General features: G+C 35.5%; 1 protein-coding gene across 6 annotated transcripts in view; it reads left to right on the top strand.

Annotated features, from left to right (window-relative positions):
• Window positions 1-810: 810 nt before the first annotated feature.
• PHF14 (PHD finger protein 14) overlaps window positions 811-20,550 on the top strand; it is a 203,148-nt gene continuing 183,408 nt past the window's right edge. For 4 of the 6 annotated variants that reach the window (XM_082632055.1, XM_082632058.1, XM_082632057.1 and 1 more), the window contains exons 1-4: window positions 812-1,286; window positions 1,788-1,898; window positions 9,753-10,531; window positions 16,896-17,040. In XM_082632055.1, coding sequence (XP_082488181.1) covers window position 1,286; window positions 1,788-1,898; window positions 9,753-10,531; window positions 16,896-17,040 — 1,036 coding nt within the window. In that variant the 5' untranslated portion in view covers window positions 812-1,285. Of the gene's footprint in view, window positions 1,287-1,787; window positions 1,899-9,752; window positions 10,532-16,895; window positions 17,041-20,550 lie in introns of all 6 variants that reach the window. The other 2 variants (XM_082632056.1, XM_082632060.1) reach the window with 2 other exon arrangements.

Below are 20,550 nucleotides of genomic sequence, written 5' to 3'. Positions count from 1 at the left end.
GTACCTTAAGCTCTGGCAGGGAAAAGATAAAAACTTTCTTGCTGAAGGTTCAGGCTGTATGTAATCATCCCATGACTTGTACTACATAGGTATTTACTAATTTTTCAAATTTAATGTTATAAAATTTAATTCCAGTTTACAAAAGAATTCAACACGTTTTCTTTAAAGAATAAGCTCCACTACTGCAATGTATGATTTGATTCCTATATATTTCATTTACAGTCCTTTGTGACACGGTATTTCCCCATGTTACAAACATTACCACTCAGTGTATATCTGGGGAATAAATGGATCAATTGAATCGGCTTCATTCAAATCTTCCTCTATCCTTGATATATAAACATTTAAAAAGTATTAATACTGCTCAGATTCTAACATTTTAACATTGTTTTTTAAAAATAATTAACCTGTATGTGAATAAACGTGGCGTTTGAAACTGTTGAAGGACTGACATCCGATTGTACATACTCTCCTATTTTTATGGATTTAAAAATTCACCTTATAAAATAAATTATCTAAATGTATGCAAGGCACTATTCCACATTCATGGGGACACACATCCTTCTCCGTCTTGTCAGACACAAAAATTGGCCTTCCACGAATTTGGACTGAGGGCCGGGCCTCAGCGACTTACTGGCCGAGAGTCTAGAACTCTCTACTCCGCCCTCGCACTGCTCGGCTCCTCTTGGCTCCCTCTCGGCTTCCGTTCGGTTCCTTCCGTCTCCGTTCGGCTCCTCCTCCCTGAGGGAGAGCGGAGGTGAGGCTGGCGCACGCGCCCTCGGCCCCTGCTGCTGTTAGGGCCGCTCTCTGCTTGGTGTTTTCACTTCCTTCTCTTCAGAGCTGTATCCGGGTCGTTGCTTTCCCTATTGTTTTATGCAACCGGCCTCGGATTGTGTAAATTCTGAGTCTTTTGTTGCTTTTGTTGCAGGCTAATAAAGTTTTTCTTTCGTTTATTTTTTTTTCTAAGAGTTTTAACAGGGGACGTTAACTCTCCAGGGCTGCCGGGTTAGCCGCGCTGCCTGGGCCGGAGGGCGCCTTTGGCCGGGGAAGCGCCAAAGGAAGGCGCGCTAGCGGCCGGGGTTGGTTCTGCGAGGACCAGGGGCCGGGGGGCGGGAGGGGAACCGCGGGGCTGCACCTGGGGCGCCCCGGTCTGGTCCGCGGCGCCGCCTATTTTTAATAGCATCTTTTGGACTCGTTTCCTTGGTCTCAGTCCTCGACCTCGGCGCTGCCTGGGCTCTCGCAGCCTCTCCCTAGGTCTACTCCAAACGACCACCTCGGATTCCTTAGTAAGTGTGTCGGAGGCGTCCGCGGGGCGACAGGTCCATTTCAGCCCTTCTAGAAGTCAGGGCCGGCTGGAACAGGGCGGGGGTGGGAGTGTCCTGCGGGAAGCTGGACCCTTCGTGGACGCTCCCCCTCCACGGTCCGTGGGAATGAACATAGCTTTTCATATTCCCTGGGCTTTGCATTTTCTGTTGACTGTTAACGATGTCTAAGTGAGGGATTACAAGCGAGTTTCAGAAGCAAGATGTTCAAGAGGGCCAGTTTCGATTTTGGTCGGCCTGGGTTCGTCTTTGCTGCACCTCGGGTCTGGAGCTGCCCGTGGAAATGCCCGGCCCTCCCCAGCCAGTGTTCCCACCCCAACCTTCCCCCACACCTTTTGCTGAGAACTGAATTAAGACAGATTTGCACCACCTGCACGAGGTCATCTGTACCTTCCCTCAGTACCACAGCTCTCCCCCGTGCTTGGCGTGATTGTGAATGACGGTGTAATGTTTTTCTCTTAACAGTGGATCGCAGCTCCAAGAGGAGGCAGGTGAAGCCTTTGGCAGCTTCTCTGCTAGAAGCTCTCGATTATGATAGTTCAGATGACAGTGATTTTAAAGTTGGAGATGCTTCAGGTAAATGTTTCCTTCTTGCTTCCCTTTCCCCAGCTTTCTGCAGTTGAGCTGATTTTCAGACTTTTCTTAAAAAGAATCCGTTTAATTAAAATGCCAATATAAAGTTAAAGCACATAAACTTTATTTTGTCTGTTTATTTCCCACCTTTCCCTAAGATCCTATCACTAGATACTGTCACTGCTTCTGTTTTTTTGATATTTACTCAGATAATTATCAGAGAAGGCCTTATTCCAAAGATGCAGTAATACTGTAAATCAATTATACCTTATTAAAAAACAAACAAAAAGATACAAAGATGCAAAAGTGTTTTCTCTGTTCTTTATTTTAAAATATATTCATGCTTATTTTATGGACAGAGGGGAAAAAAGTCTAGAGATATCCTGAAGTGGAGTGACATCCTGAGAATAACATGAGCCATGAACAGCCCAGGAACAGAGTTCTTCTCTTTTCAGATCACTTGGCATCCTCTTGAGGGGAGTTTTGCTTTTTGTCTGTTAGCTCCTTTACCAGAATAGAATTGACCAAAAAAAGTTGTACTTTGGTAGGTGCTGGATCTTGTGGATTGGGCCTTTTAAAAATATGAGGTACAAAGTGTGCGTGCTTGCTTGTTATATTTTGTGATTTTAAGAACAATAAACTTCTTTGAGTCGTATATTCACATGGTACAAAATTGAAAAACAGAAAAGTGTGGTTTTCCTTTTATCTTCTGTTCATTGTAACTCACACACACGCACACATATATACATATAAAGTTTTCATTGCAGGAATCTGAGAAATACAAATTATGTTTAAATATTTTATGTGAAAAATACAAATACATGAACAATAAAAATTACTTAATTCTGTCCCTTTTGACAGAAATTTAAATAAAGTGAGAAATTAGAGCCCTTTCAGTTTTATCTTTTTAACAGTTTTAAAATATTCTTCCAGAGAATTTTTGATGCTTAGTCATATCTCCCTCCTTTCCTCTGGTTTTTCTTTTTCTTTTCTTTCTTTTCTTTTCTTTTTCTTTTTTTTTTCTGTTCGGTATGGTAGGAAGGGATGAAATTTGGTTGTGTTTTGTTACTATTTTACTTTTAATGGCATCAGCAAGCAGAATTTGCATTGTGATTTACCGAGAACTTTTTGTTTCCACAATCTCATTTAATTTTTACAGTAACTCCGTGGAGGAGATATTATTTGACAGATAACAGGGGCACTGAGTTTAAGGAATTTGTATGAGGCCACTTAGGCCTAAATGGATCTAATCCAGTTCTTTTGACTCCCAACATTTAGAATCTTTTTATTGCTTAGATCCTAAAAGTAGATAGGTGTAATCTTAAATTGAAACTACTTACTTACTGTATCAAGGTGACTAATTGAGGTTACTTCCAGCAATCAAAAGTTGTTAAGTTTACCTTGATCAATTTTTTTAAAACTTTATTTCTCAGCTCTTTATTCTCCCATTTCGTTTACTGTTGTTTGGTACTTCCAAAGAAGGGAAAGAAAGAGAAGGTAAAGGAAGTAAAATTCAAACCTATTTTAGTGCTCTTGGTGAAAACCTTGGCAGAAAAGAATATTCTTGGCTAGAATGTAGCTTTGGTTTGTCATGGTTGAGATTGTAAACTGACAAAAATAGTTAGGTTTCAGAAGTTATGACTTAGTTTGAATACCATTAGGGAAAAACTCCAAAGCTTAATTTCTTTAAGTATTCCATAATTATTTTTATGAAAATCCTGACTTTGTATATAATTTTTCTTGTTTTGTTTATTGACATGTATCACTTCCCTTTACAAGGGTTAAAACAATCTAATGATACAAATTGCTTTCTCAAAATAATTTTTGGTATCGAGCAAATTAGAAACTCCTGACCTTGTTAAAGCTTAATCATGGTTGATGGGAATTATCTGTTACTTGTGACAGTGGTAGAATGAGTTTTGTTAGGTTGATGATTTTTTTTTGAATCTCCTAAAAGCACTCAAAAATGTATACTTTCTGTTACTTAGTCTGCTATACTTATAATTTACTTCCTGGGCCCCAAAGGTCACAAATTTATTTGTGTAGTTCTTGATATGTTATCATAACTGAGAGTTTAGTAGAAAATGATTTTGTTTGAAATAGGTATTAGTAGAAATTGAGTCGTATTTTACACTCTTGGTTAAGGTGCATTGTTTTCTCCCACAGCTGAGATGTTGGCTTACTCTAGATTACCAGTGTCTCCTGTTTGAATCCTTTCTCATCTCTGCGTAAGACAGTTGTACTCTCACAGGAAATAAGACATTAAGACTTATCACTATTTTCCAAACATGCTGAAGTTGTGGGATCCCAACCCTATTTAGTAATAGGTGATTAAACTGGAGGTGGAGAAATAATAGCTAAATAATAATCTTTAATGATAGCTAATAATAATCTTTCTGATCATAGCTTCTTTCAGAACAATCTGTAGACATGACTAACTCAATGAACTACTGACTTCCTTCAGACTTAATGTTAAAATGCTTAGATTGGTGGCCCTCAATTTTTAACTGATTCTGTGCATCAGTTTCTTCTGATTTTCATTTTGAATTCTGAAATTCTGACGACAAAACTTCATATTTCTGTTTGGCTTTAAGAATAAATATAGAGGGACTTCCCTGGTGGTCCAGTGGTTAAGACTCTGAGCTTCCGGTGCAGGGGGTGTGGGTTCCATCCCTGGTTGGGGAACTAAGATCCTACATGCTGCAGAGTGCAGTCAAAAAGTAAATAAATAAATAAATAAATAAGAATAAATATAGACATTTCTGAAAAGTTCTCACCCTTGCTGATAGACATAATTTTATTTTTGTGCTTCTCAGATAATAACATAGAGAAAGATAAATATTATTCAAAAATGACCTGCCAATAAGATTGGCAGGTGATTATAAACAGTTAATAATTATCAGGTTCTACCTTTAGAAAATTGTGAACTGAAAATTGTTCATCTTTTCTTTTATCTTTAATGTGAATGTAGGGCTAAATTTCTCATTTTTGATTGAGGACAGTCAATAAATACATTTTCAAATTAGTCCTAAAACAGTGTGTAAGTGTATTAGAGTTATGGTGGTAACCACCAGAAGAACTGTATGTAGAAAAGTGAGCTGCTACCATATGAAATTATCAGCTTTATAGGTCTAAGACAGTTGATTATTGGCAGTTTTATGGTTTGGCCTAGTTAAAGTGGTTATATTTGAGACTTGGACTTAAGATTGGGTATAGGATAGGAGACATTTAAGATAGGATTGATTACATTTAGTAATCTACATAATGAATGATTATGAAAATAAGTGCATATATTACTTTTATTAAACAAGACAAAATAGCAGTGCTGTGTCTTCCCAGCCCCCTAGCCAAAGTAAGATGGCTAATTTTAGATCTTGAGCCATAGTTTAGTTGGTCCAAATTGCCAGAAAACAATTTAACTGGAAGAGTCAGGCTGAGAGTTTGCCTTGGTACTATTTTGTGCTTAACTGCCTTTGGCTAAGTGGATCAAGATATGTTCATTGACCAACTGTAGCTTTGTTTAAAAGCACTTTGCTGGATGTATGGTGAATTCACAAAGAAATAATGATAATGTTAGAATAATTAAGTGAAATAGCAGATAGATGTTATAAGGCATGATCAATCACTTGTGTAGTTCAAGTCTTTCAAAGGAGATGGGGCTACTTGAGACTGGATTTACAATCTCCTCTTTGAGGAGATGAGACTTGAACTAGGAACTGAAAGAGAAGCAGCCTAGGTAGGGGAAACATTAGGTGTTAAAAATGTGGAGGATGGAAAATATCGCTTATACATGGAGATCAGGTTTCGAGTAAAAGCATAGTAGAAGAGATGAGCCTGGGGAAGTAGAATGAGGTCAAATTGAGGTCTTACATGCTAGACCAGTGTTTCTCAATCTCAGCAATATTGGCATTTTGAGTTGGTTAAATCTTTGTTGTGAAAGCTTGTCTTTTGTATTGGAGGATGTTTAGCAGCATCTCTGTCTTCTACCTACTCAATGCCAGTAGCATTTACTGTACCTAACCCCTACCGTAATCCTGCCCTTTTGTGGCAACCACTGTCTCTAGACATTGCCAGATGTTTTCTGTGGGAAAAATTGTACCCACTTGAGAAGCACTGGTCTAGATCTCTAAGAAAATGTAAAATGACACAGCTGGAACTGGAGTCTGAAGTAGATGAGTTGTGTTGACTGATGGGCTTTTTAGAAAGAGATATACTAGATGAGTTAAAAATGTTTCCAAGATGATAACTGAATAGTAGACTGGTGATCTGTCTGTTATCTGTTATATATATTTATAATCCTAATTACTGTTGCACCAGATCAATAAACAGAATAGTTAAATAATTAAGGTTGATGAACAAAGATTATTTTTTATATTGCAAAGTTAACATAAAACTCTGAATTAATTTTATTATTTAATATTTATCATGGGGGAAACTTAAGCATTGAATATTGTGAAGGGATTCTTGAAGGTTGGTTTCTAATCTCTCTGTAACTGTAAAATATTTAACTGCCTGTTAGCTGAAATAGCTATTGCTTAGAGAGGTTTTGATATATTGTGTTGTGTGTTTTTTGTTTTTTTTTTTTTTTTGCTGTACGCGGGACCCCTCACTGTTGTGGCCTTGGCAGGTGGACTCTCAACCACTGGGCCACCAGGGAAGCCCTGATATATTGTGTTTGAGAAAGATTACCTTTTATTTAACTGAATAGGAGGTAGGGATTTCCATTTTAAAGATTTTTCTTCTAATGTAAACATTTTTATTGTAGACTTAGAATTAACTCTGTTTTTATGCCTAAGATAGCTGTATTTGAAATATCTGGTTTATTTCTCTAGTCTGTTATTACTTTTTTTTTTTATTTAAGGTTGTAGGAGTGATGGATTTGAAACGTTGTTTGAATTGGTAGGAATGGGAAATTTTTCATTACAGCCTACAAAAATAGAATTATAGACAGCCAAGGACAGTGATTTTCTCATTGTCATTATTACTAAGTAATGCCGTAACTAAATATTGTTTATCTCTATCCCTCAAGTGCGTATGTACCAAAAAGAACTTATGACTAATCAGTTGAAGAAGTTATTTTTCAGAAATCAAAGAAAGATAAACTTTGATATATTCCTGATCCCAGCAGTTGAAGTATATGGATAATGTGATATATTTGGAGAATGAAGGGTTGGGTAAGCTACTAGGATTTAATTCGTGGAAAAATCTCACATTCTTCTAATAATGTTAACAAATATAAAGCATTTAAATCTTTTTAAAATTCTGCTTTCTATTTGGGCATGATAACAAAACAAAATCAGAATCAAAGAGTATCAGTTTCCCTGTACTTTTAAAATAATCGATTGGCATTGGCAACAACAACCAAAACAAACTTGCAGAAATTCTTGACATTCTGTAAAATTTACAAGTAATAGCAAAGTTGGATTGGTTTCAGTTTTGATCCGGAGCCCACGTTTGTGCCCCACTTGATCATTCTTTTATATCTACTGTTATGTTTTTATTGGTGAAAATTATTAGGAGTACTTTTTAGTTACTTAAGAAAAAATTCTACAAGGTTAATCCAGAAGAAAAGTTCCTTTTCTCCATCTCCCAGGGCTGTTAATTATAGCATTGCTTGCTTTAGTCAGTGAGCACAAGGATCTATCTTTGCCTTAGAAGCATTTGGTCAACTCTGCTTATTACTATATCCTTATCTAAAAATATCTAGGAACTATTATTTTTTACCAGGGGTATTTTTCTTGGTAGGTTGGATTTAATTGTTGTGAGTGGTATAAAAAAATCACTTCTGGGCCTCCCTGGTGGCGCAGTGGTTGAGAGTCCGCCTGCCGATGCAGGGGATACGGGTTCGTGCCCCGGTCTGGGAGGATCCCATGTGCCGCAGAGCGGCTGGGCCGGTGAGCCATGGCCGCTGAGCCTGTGCGTCCGGAGCCTGTGCTCCGCAACGGGAGAGGCCACAACAGTGAGAGGCCCGCGTACAGCAAAAAAAAAAAAAAAAAAAAAAAAATCACTTCTTTTCCTAATAATTTGTAGAGCTGTTGGACTGAAAATAAGTCCCCTATTTGTAAGTGACATTGGGTCCACGCTCTTTTGGAAATTTAAGAAGCTCACAAATCCAAAGATGTTTCCTAAGTTTGGCATGAATTTATTTGACAGTAAAACCAGACTGGAACTGATAGGAGTTTATTTGTAGCGTTTACTTATCATACTTGTAAATATTCATACTTTTCACTGCAGATGTAATGTATTTGATTACAGTACAGTACCATAGACCTCACTGGAGGTGTTAGTTTAATATATTGTGCATACACCATGCTACCTTTCTAAAATCTGAAAAAAATCTAAATTCTGTAACATGTGTGGCTCCAAAATTCAGATAAGGGATGGTTGGCCTACATGATATTGCTCTTGTGTCCTTTACAAGATTGTTCAGGATGAGAGTGTTTTGTCACAACAGTCCTGAATAAGATGTAGGCACCTGTTTGATAATCTTGAGATTGACAGTGATTTTATAGGTTCAGTCAACATCCACTAAATGTTAGCCTTTATTTTTTATGTGATTTAACTTGCAGGATTTTTTTCATCAGCCATTTGTAAAGGATTTTTGAGATATTTTAGAAACCAGATACTAATTACAGACAACTTTTTTTTACTTTGAATACCCAGGTAATTATAGAGGCTAACACTGGTTGAGTTAACAGAAATTAAAATGGTATGGAAACATGAATTTTTTTCACCATTTTATTATTACCCTTATCTTGGTTATAGGTGCAAAATATTCATCACCCTACAGATTTTACTACTGATGTTGGCTACAACTTGACTGTGACTGGTTTGTTTCCCACTTCCTCCTGCTCCCCTTCCACCAATAACCCTCTCCACAAATATTTTAGATTTTTATTTATTTATGTGTAAAGAGGATTAGAATGTTACTGAGTAGTGTTGGTCTAAGAGGGCCTGAGCTGCCCTAGACAGGAATGGAAGGCACTTGCTAGAAAACTTATGGTCCTGCATGAACTCTTTAATGTCCTCAGCCTATCTTTTTAGTGACTACTGTGCTTGCTCATTTCCGAGATGGATTAGGTTTTAAAAAAATGCATTAATCTCTTTCATTCTAGGGCCTGTAGTAGTTACTGCCTAGAATTTTTGGAAGTTTATGTAACTCTTTTATTGATATGAACAGTATCCTAATAATCAGAAAAATTGATAACTTATCTTGCAACTTCCATTTTCTGTGCCATTGCTACTGTCTGTTTTTCACTTGTGTATTTGGTGATCCTAAAATTGATTGGTATATTAGGGATGTGGTACAAATTGACTGTCATAAATATCTATGTTCATTTTTGCTGAGTAAAGAGTGAGATAAATGGAACAAAGTTTTTGGGTCATATATTTCTTGTTCTGAATGTGACTCAATGCATGTAAGTCCATATAATTTATGAAAGAAAGATGTAAGAGAAGAACAATTTGGTATGTATTACATTATCATAAAGTTAAAATCAAGTGCTCAATTTAAAAAGAAGCACATTTACTTTTAGAAAAAAATTGCCTCTAGGGTACCAAGTGTAGTGTGAGATGTATGACACAAAATAGTGGTCCTCGTTTTAAAGCATATTTTAATTTAGAGTTACATATATTCATCTTCATTAGTGCTGTATTGAACTAGAACCATTATTCCAGATTCATTGATTTATTATTTAATCAGGTTGGGAACGTCTACCATTCTTTGACTTAAATTTGTTTATATTGTTTTGCAAGTTATTCACAAATTTTGGTGGTTTCATTTGTGTCAGCGTTGTGTGTGTGTGTGTGTATGTATATACATATGTGTGGTTTTTTTTTTTCTCATATTTTCAACAGATTCTGAAGGGAGTGGTAATGGAAGTGAAGATCCTTCAAAGGACAGTGGAGAAGGTTCCTGTAGTGATTCTGAAGAAAATATTTTAGAGGAAGAACTGAATGAAGATATTAAAGTAAAAGAAGAGCAACTTAAAAATTCTGCAGAGGAAGAAATACTATCATCAGAAAAACAGTTAATTAAAGTGGAAAAGAAGGAGGAAGAAGAGAATGGAGAGAGGCCTAGAAAGAAAAAGGAAAAAGAGAAGGAGAAAGAAAAAGATAAAGAGAAGGAGAGAGAGAAGGATAAAGAAAAAGCAACAACATCTGATAACGTGGCTGCTTCTGCTGCTTCCACCACACCAGCCACAAGTCCTCCTGCTGCTAACACATCTCCTTCAGTCCCCACTACAACAACTACAGAGGAACAAGTCAGTGAGCCAAAAAAGTGGAACCTTCGTCGCAACCGACCACTTTTGGATTTTGTATCCATGGAAGAGCTGAATGACATGGATGACTATGATAGTGAAGATGACAATGATTGGCGACCCACTGTAGTAAAAAGAAAGGGAAGATCTGCATCTCAGAAGGAAGGAAGTGATGGAGACAATGAGGATGATGAAGATGAGGGAAGTGGGAGTGATGAGGATGAGAATGATGAAGGCAATGATGAAGATCATAGCAGCCCTGCCAGTGAAGGGGGTTGCAAGAAGAAGAAGAGTAAAGTTCTTAGCAGAAACAGTGCTGATGATGAGGAACTGACCAATGATAGCCTGACACTATCTCAGAGCAAGAGTAATGAGGTAGATCAACCCAATTTTTATGATATCTGTTTGTCTGGGGAAAAGGGAATTCTTCTCTAAACCATTCTACCCGTTATATTAAGTGGCTTCCTTGAAATCCTGTTATAGACAGCTGTGGTAGTGAGTGAGCACCCTAACTGTAACATTTATTCATTTGGTCAGCCCGCCTTTATTGAGTATCTGCTGTTTGTCACCGTCCTCAAGGAGCTCACAATCACCGTCCTCAAGGAGCTCAGTCTCTATACTTAGAGAAATATTTATATGTCCATACCCTTGGGAAATAGTAGAGTTTTCCTTTCCCTTTCCTATCCTCTCACTCCATTGTTCATAGGACTGCTGAATGGTGCTGAGTGGATTATGAAAACAAAGGTCACCTTTCTTTCAACTTAGTTACATCCATATCCGCATAAAAATTTAGACTTTTAGAATACTTTTGAGCAGGGCAACAAACAGCTTAATGATTGTCTCAGGCTTTTAGAGATTCATTTTAAAGGTTAATTCCTTTTTCAGTTGTAGCACCCATCTGAATAGTCACCAGATCTTTGCTTTAGATGTATGGGAGTAAATACAAACTATATATTTACATATTTTTAGTGAATAAGTTCTCTCTACAAAGAAATGAAAACAAACAAACATTTCTTATCCTAAAACAAACATTACTATCATAAAACTACAGTAATGACTCAGTTCTTCCACTTGAAGTTCTACTACTGAAAGTTAGGTTTATCCATTGGGCCCAAGATGCAACATTCAAGACTCTTCAGTCAAACACATTTGTGTCTCTTTGTCTGTGTGTTTGTGTATATGTTTTTCTTCAAAAGAAAGATTGAGTTGTCGTCTTACATGTAGATGTACCTGTTACATCACATGTAGAACTATAGTAAGTCTGTCATGCCATTAATGTGTTTATAGTCTTAAAAATTCACTTCTTTAACAAGCACTTATTTTTTTGTTTTTTCATATTATTGAAATAGGTTAAATTGGTAGAAAGATTTTCCTTCTATGCTTTATTCTTTAACATTTCTTCTGTTTACAAATTTTACATAGCAGTGATTTTCTATTTTAAGTTTCATTTAAAAATTTGGTGCTTTACCAAAATAATATATAGCAGATTGAGAGGTGTTATATGTCAGTAGAGAAGAAGCAGTTTATATTTTACATTGTAAACGTTGGTTAACTTCCAGGTTGCCCATTTTCTTAAGAAGAACATTGCCTGATTCCAGTGCTTGCCTAATTCCTATCTTTAGGTAAAGGAAAATCGTCATTTGGAATATAGTATAGTATTCATAATGATGTAGCACAGACAGTTCCATATTTCCAATTTAAGGAAACAGAAGTATGGAAAATCTAATTGTTCATACTTGATTTAAACATGTATCCAGATTATTTTATAGCACTTAATACTAACCTGTATCTACTGACTAAGTATACCTTCTGCAGTATCACGTTCTTCATTTTTATTAGCCCGACATTCATAAAAGGAGGCTGGCTAGGATAGAGGCAGTATGGATTAGATTTATGCTAAGGTGTGGGGGAACACCTGCATATGTCTAGAAATTTGCCATGTAAAATGTATACAAATTATCCATTTGTTAATAATCTGTAATACATAACAAATTGCTTAAGAGATTGTAGACTATCCTTTATGATGCATTTAAAGGCAACATGTGCTGTTTAGTTTTTTTCCTACTAAACAGAAGAGATTTTAGTAAATAATGGGACTTTATTTATTTAGGTTAATTGTCCGAAAGGAATGAGATTCCAGGACATTTCTTGGATAAGTGCCTTGTACAGTTGTCAAGAAGTTTCTTCTTATAGTAACTAAATTAATTCCTTTTGTGTTAATTTATGTTAATTTTCCTTTTGCTCTACCCTATGCAGAAATGTAGAAGAATTTATATAAGGTTAATTTCCCCTCAATAATATTCTACCTGAAAGCTTGATAACTGTTTTTTTCCAAGACTATTATTCAAACTTTTCAATAATTTTTGATGATTCTAGTCCTATATAAATGTCACTTAAATTAGATATTAAATTTTAAGAAAGAACTAATCGAAATTATTTTATATTTCTAAATTTCCTGCTCTTATAATCTTGATTTTGTAAAAAAGATGACTAAAGGTAATCCTTGTTGTCTTCTGGCCAATGTTTGTATTTTAATCTTCCTGGTTATTTTAGGTAGTGATACCTTGCCAAGTGTTCATTAGTTAATATGTATATATTTGATTATATTTGAAGTTTTATTTTTCTATGCTTTTAATTTGTTTTCAAATACTACTTTGTAATAGAGGTAGCTGAAAATGTGGTTTTAGAATACATAATAGAATTGTATTTAGTCTATAAGCAGGAAATTTTTTCTTGGGTGCTATGTCAGGTGCTTTTGTAGGGATATGGTGTTGGGTATCATGTAAATGATGCCCAGGAACTTTCAGAATTTTGAAATTTCTTAGGGGAATTTGACATTTTTTTCTTGAGTGGAGGCCTTTTATAATTATTGGCTCTTAATGGTCTTACCATGTCTATGCTGTAGGCCTTGAAATGTTCTAGAGCAGTGGTTCTCAAACTATTTGGTTCAGGACACCTTTATAGTCTTAAAAATTGAGGACCCCGATTATTATTCATATAGGTTATATCTTTTGATATTTGCCATTTCCAATTAAAACTCAGAAATTTTAAAAAATGAGATGTATAGAAACACAAAAGTTATTAGATTGATGACACCATCCCGTGTCATGTAACTTCTGGAAATCTTCACCATACACCCATGAGAGAGAGTGAAAAGGCAAATATCCTTATTATTTACCTTTTGGATCCCCTGGAAGAGAGTTCCTCAGACCATGCTTTGGGAACTACTGTTCTAGATTTGGGCATTTGATAGCCTGCATTTTCTTCACATGGGCATATACCTTTGTCAGTGGCATTATGGCATTTTAGTGCTATCTAAAACAATCCCGTTGGAATATGGTTACATGTCTTTTTCAAACTTTTATCTTGAAGTTTTTGAGATTCACCAAGGCTATCTTGCCTTTAGTTTTCTGAAATAAATTTTTTGGGGAGGGCTGTATAGTATTTTCAGATAATGGTTCCCATTTTCAGGACTTTGAAACTAGAGCTTTGAATGAGAATTAGTATATGATAGAAAATCATCTCAGTATAAATTTTCAGGTGGAAGTTTTTTGTTCTTTTTTTTCATAATGTTAAATAGATTAGATGTCTTGCCATGTGAAGAAATAGCAATTGTCATCTGAATTTTGCTAATTAAAATGTAAACATTTTGCCAAAATTTTTAAATAGCCATTTCTTTTGGGGGCTTCTGACTTATTAATTATTTGTCTTTTTACACATTTCAAAATAAAACAAACTTCTCTAAAGCCTAAAAAAAATCAATTTGTAACATTGTACAAGAATTACTTGAGATTCTTGAAAATTTAACCTTCTTTAAAAACTTCTAGGAAGAACTGTGGGGCAAACTTGGTATAATAATTTTTTCTCATTTTCAGAGCAATAGGATTCTTTGAATTCTGGTTTTATATGAAGGGTGCTGGAATTTCCTCCTATTAAACACACATATAGCTTAGTTAGAATTTACCCTGCTGTATATGTTATTTATAATAATCTTTGTGGAATATATATATAAATGAACACTAAATATATTTGAGAGCTGATAAAAAAACATTGGGCAGAATCATTTTTGGTGTAAATTTTAAATCCCAAGGAGAAAAATGAAATAATTTACAATAAGGAGTCATTGATTTATTACTATAGTGTCCCATTTAATCTTAATAATTACCATTAGAGTCCATTAAATTATTCCATAATATTAAAGTTATATCCTAGATGTGCCATTCAAAACCCATTTTCCCAAATTCCATTTTTATGTAAAAATCATATTTTCAAATGATGTATTTTGTGGTAAAAACATTAGCTTAAATATATTCTCCAGAAACTTGAAAAATGATATGTCTTCAGAAATACGCTATTAAAAATTGATACTAAATTGACTTTAGTATTCTGAGCAGAAGTGCACTTCAAGCCATGTTTGATCTATTGAAGACAACCTAGATAACTTTTTAAGAGGATGTATTGTTTAGATTTTCCCATTGAAACATTGTCAGCCATTTGGTTAGGGTAATATTGTAGGACTCTAGTTATCCCCATTTCTATCTGTTTGTATTTAATGTCTAGTAAGAGTCTCAAATGATGGGGATCAGAGGGTCAAAATTGCCAGTTAATTTTGTTTTCTCTGCCTCTAAATGATAATATGTGTAGAGAGAAAATGGAATAGAGATAATTTAGACATTTACTGTTTTTCTGAGCAAAATGGCCAAATAGGAAAATAATGGAATAGAACTATCTGTTGATGCCAGTTTTTCTGATCCATAGACATTTACTTGTTTCCCACATGGGTAAACCTTTTTTTTCAAGGGCTGATTAATAGTTGTAGTTCCACCAGGAAAATATTGGCAGAGCCCATAAACATGAGTAGCCTCTCAGTCATCAAACTCTGGTTGTTTGCTAGATCTTTTTCTGGTCTGTGATTTTTTTTTTTAACCTAGATGCGGTACTTTAAGAAAAAAATTTTTTGGACTTACCATGGGAGAATATTTAAAGTACCAGTGTTCATTGAGGCTTATGACCTTTCTTTTGGGGTTCCGAGGGAGATTCCCCAGTGTAATAAATGGTCAGCTCATGTTTCTCTTTTTGGACCACCTACAAAGAAGTACAGAGGAAAGGAGAATGGGAATGAACATTTATTGAGTACCTAGTATGTCTCAGGAACATTCTTGCCATACATTATCTTGTTAAGTCTCACAACAACCTGATGAGGTAGGTATTATTTTTATCATCCCATTTTACAGATGAGAAAACTACAGCTTTGAGGTTCGATAGCTATTAAGTGAGAGCTGAGAATGAAACCCAAGAACATTTGACTTTAAGGCAAATGCTGTTACATTTGAAGCATTGCTAATGGGATGAAAATCTGGGCAGATTTTTTTGTTTTGCTCACTGTACTAAAGTACTTTAAAATATGAGTTTTCTTTTTAGGAAGTTTTAATCTTTATTTGCTAGCCATGTCCAAAGCCCCAAACTATTGATACTTTGGTTTTATAACAAAAAGGAGCAAAATACAAAATTTTAAAGTACTAGAATTCTCAAGAGAAATGATGCCTCCTTGTTAACTTTTGCATTCTTTTTTGATTTGTTTTTTAGATCAACTGCAAGTTTAGATTTATTACACAGAAAATATATTGAAAGAATGTTATTGTGACAGTCACGTGTCTTTCAAATGTTATTTACAAATTGCTATTGAAATGACTCTAAAGGTTACTTTTGAATATTGGTCAGTTTAAAAGAATATAGAAATATAAAAATGTTAATATGAAACAATATAGTTAATGTGTGATATGGAACTAATTTGTTTCTGAATATGGTTAGGTTCTTAAATGAAAATATATAGACTCAAGTACCATCTTTTATTATATGTAATGCTGAGCCCAGTGTGTTAAATATGACAGGAATCATCATGTTAATTTGTCATTTAAAGTTTAAATTCATAATGCCAAAGGTTTATAAATTAAATGCAGCACACTCTTCCCTTGATTTTTTTATATTCATTAATACATCTTCCTTTCTCCTTTTATATTACAATTAACTAGGTGTCTTTATTACCAGTTTTCACTAGATATTTCTTGACATAAACCTAATAGAGTACTTTGACTCTTCTAGCAATCAGTCAATCTGGATTCTTTTTTTAGATGGTTTTCTGTACCTGTATACACAGATTTCCTATGCAGGCTTTCATGGATCTGTCATCCAGTTGTTTGATGACCCTGGAAATTCTGGATTCCCCAGCACTAAAGGAGTATAGTCTGTAATATGCCATCACATACATATTTGCTTATACGTTATCTTGATTTTTTTTACTGTTTAATATGTGTGTGTCTTGTCTCCCCAAGATAAGATTATAAGCTTCCTAAGTGTAGGAAACATGTCTTATACTTTTAAAACCCATATATAGGGTTAGTAATTACTTGTGGGTTAATTTTTCCTTTCTTGTAGTTTCAGGGGTCAGACTATATCCAGAATGGCAAAGCAGATAAAGGGTTGTTGGTTATAAGCTTGGTTTTATATTTCCTAGAGGAGAGAGAATATGGGACTTGCAGAGAAGTGAAAAATTAGAGAGAGGGTGCTTAGAGGGTCCTTTGACAAAGAGATTCACTTCTCAAACGTAGCATACTTTGAAATTACTAAAATAATGGAGTATGCAGCATAATTTTGGAAATGCATAAAATGATTTAAGGTGTGAATTTTATTTATTAAAATTACCTTTTAAATATGTGATTTTCTGATATTTTAATATTAGGACTCGCTGATTCTTGAGAAGAGTCAAAACTGGAGTTCTCAGAAAATGGACCATATTCTGATTTGCTGTGTTTGTCTTGGAGATAATAGTGAGGATGCTGATGAAATAATTCAGTGTGACAATTGTGGCATTACAGTCCATGAAGGTAATTTTGCTTTGTTTTTTTTCCTTTTAGAAATGGCTGGTTTATACTGCATTTATATAAGTAATATCAGCTACTTTACATATGTACTATACTCAGGTTTTCCTGTAATATTTTATGATATTTGAACTGAAATAAGACATACTGAATTTTCAAAGTATAATGGGTGTTATTTTTCAGATTATGTTCATTTAAAATGTGTTTTAAAAAATTAAAATAGATTATTACTGTATGGAAATCAGTATTTCTTTGAAGGTCATTGTTATGATATTTTCCATCATGGCATTATTTCTAGTTTTTAACTGAAATTTAGATATAGGAAAACGTCTAGTATGTTAGTCTAGTAGAATGTATTATTTAAAAAGTTATTGTTAAAGTCTAGTGGTATTATAGTTTCTTCTTTAATAGTTACACTTTAAAATTTTGAACTTGAAAGGAGAATTTGTAGAGTTCATCTGTTAAAATCTGAATATGTTGAAATATGTTGAACATTTTTTTTTTTTTTTTTTTTGCGGTACGCGGGCCTCTCGCTGCTGTGGCCTCTCCCGTTGCGGGGCACAGGCTCCAGACGCGCAGGCTCAGCGGCCATGGCTCACGGGCCCAGCTGCTCCGCGGTACGTGGGATCTTCCCGGACTGGGGCACGAACCCGTGTCCCCTGCATCGGCAGGCGGACTCTCAACCACTGCGCCACCGGGGAAGCCCTGAACATATTTTTATATGTAATGTGTAATTACATATTACATATAATATGTTGTAATATGTTGAAAATATTTTTCCTGATTATGAATTTTGAACCTTTTTTATGTAACTTTTTTGTTGTACTTTATTTAAAATTTTTTATTTTGACATAATTTCTGACTTATAGAAAAGTTATGAGTAATAGAATTTCCATATACTTGTCACTCAGATTTCCAGGATGGTGACATTTTGCTATATTTGTTTTATCTTCTCTCATATAATAATTTTTTCCTCACCTCTCTGAGGGTAAATTGTAGACAGAATGTTCAGCTCTACCCCTAATACCTCAATGTATATTTCTTAAGAACAAAGAACAAGGGCATTCTTTTACACAATCACATAATTATCCAAGTCAGGCAATCAGCATTGATAGAATACTATAATCTACCGATTATATTCACATTTTGCCAATCATCCCAATAATGTTGATTCTAGCAAAATAAAATCCAGGATTATGAATTGCATTCAGTTGTCATGTCTGTGTAGTTTCCTTTAATCTAGAACATATTTTGAGTCTTTTGTGTTTCATGCCATTGGCATTTTTGAAGAATACAGGCCAGTTCTTTTATAGAATGGCCTCAATATTGGGGTTTTCTTATGTTTTCTCATGATTAGGCTCAGGTTATGTGCTTTTGGCAGGGGTGCCACAGAAGTTATGTTGTGCTGGCAATGTATTATATTAGGAAGCATGCATGTATGTTTATTTGTCCAGTTACTGGTGATGTTATTTTGATCACTTGGTTGAGAGGGTATCTTCCAGGTTTCTCTGTGGTAAAGTTATTCTTTTTTCCTATCAGTTAATTTTTTCTTATCAGGGCCATGACTACTGCAAAACAGTGTTTCTATGGCCTTTTCTTACTGGCCTTTCTGGTATTATAGCCCTTCTCCCAAATAGTTCTGGGTGTCTGCTGGACTTGTGAGACCTGTGGGACCTGTGCTTCTTTAACCAGTCCTCTTGCCTTCATGTGAAGCTCCCCTCCCTTGCTGCTAAGACTCACTGTGGGAATGTCTCCTATTACTGTTATTCATTCATTTATTTTTTTCAGTAATGTTTGTTTAGTACCTTCTGTGTGCTAGGCATTCTGTTGGTTTTAGGCATGTAAAATAAACAATATAGACATTGCTGACCTCACGGAGCTTAAAGTATAGTAAGAGATACAGGAATGAAAACATAAAACAATAAATATGTATCAGGTGGTGGTCTGGACTATGGAGAAAAATAAATCAGGAGAAGGAATATTGGGAGTGCTATGAATGGGGGTGGTTGAGTGGGTCGGTGGAAGTTTGTATTTATAAAAGCTTACGCAGAAAATCCTCTCTGTTACGGTGATGTTTGGGCAGTGACCTGAAGGATGTGAGTGAGCAAACCGTGTGAATATTTGGGGAAAGAGCACTCCAGAATGAGGGAGTAGTGAGTAAAGATGTTGAAGTGGAAACGTGTTCGGGGTGTTTGTATAATGACATGAAGGTTAGTGTGGCTAGAACTGAGTGAGTGAGCTGATTAGTGGTGGAGGCAGAGCTGGGGGCAAGCCAGATGAGGCCTTGGAAGTCATAGGTTTCAGATTTTACTGTGATGGATCTGGGAAGACCGACATGAGTTTTGAGCAGAGGATTAATATGATTTGATTTATGTTTTGGAAGGATCACTGTGACTGCTGGGTTGAGAGTAGACTGAAGTGGGTCTAAAGTGGGAATCAGGGAGACCATTTAGGAGACCATAGCAATGATCCAAGAGAGGAATAGGTTTTGAGGTGGAAAGTAAAAGTTTGGTTTTAAATTTTTAGAGTTTAGGTAACATATAGGGGCTGGCGAGATAAATTTGGGACTCATCAGTCTGCAGATGTTATTTAAAACTGTGAGCCTGGATGTGCTATCTAGGGAGTAGTAAAGTCCTAGCACGTCAGAGGAGATGGGGAACACATTGCCAGTGAGATAGGAGAGGAACCTTAAGTAGTGACCTGGAGATTAAGTAAGGAAGATGTTTCAAAAGAGAAGGTAGCTCTCAAATACTGTTTTTAGAGTAAGATGAAAACCTGTCTTGTGGGAAATTACTCTAATGCAACCGTAGACCCCCAGTACACTAGCAGGCAAGCCATTCCAAAGGTCATGGGAAAAAAAGGGTTACGGACAAAATGTTTATATCACATGGTTTATTAAATAAATATAAAATACATAAAAGCAAGGGGAAAGATATGAAATTAGTTAACAGACTATGTACTATCATTTCTGCCATATTCTGTTGTTCACACAGAACAATGCTAGTCAAATGTAGGAGGGGACATTCCAAGAATGTTAACACTGTGGGCCATCTTAGAGGCTGCCTACCACAGATGCAGAGATTATCTGGCATGTTAGTGTGCTGATGGAAGTGACCAGTGGAAAGAGAAAGTTGACGATGATGTAAGGAGAGAAAGGGGAACAGTTGGTGGAGCAAGGGCTTTGAGTACAAGGCTAGAGAGGATGGGATCCAGTACCAAGTGGAGAGATTTAATAGATAAATGTAGCCATAGTAACTGGAGGGAAAAGAAAATATATGGATACAGATGTAGGTAGGGTGTTAGATGTGGTGGTCAGAGCACGTGGAAGTTATTTTTTGAATGCTTCTTATTTTTTCAGTGAAGTAGGAAGCAGTCATTAGCAGAGTGTTGGAGATTTGAGGAGTGAGACGTTGGTGTAAAATAGTTATTTGGGGAAATAACACAATACTTAATATTGTGTGTGTGTGTCTACATACATACATGTATTCACATGTGTATATTATATGTATATATCAT

The sequence above is a fragment of the Mesoplodon mirus genome (assembly GCF_964341445.2).
Source record: "Mesoplodon mirus genome assembly, chromosome: 9".
In the NCBI taxonomy this organism is placed as follows: domain Eukaryota; kingdom Metazoa; phylum Chordata; class Mammalia; order Artiodactyla; family Ziphiidae; genus Mesoplodon; species Mesoplodon mirus.
This window is presented reverse-complemented; position numbering and strand designations above follow the sequence as displayed.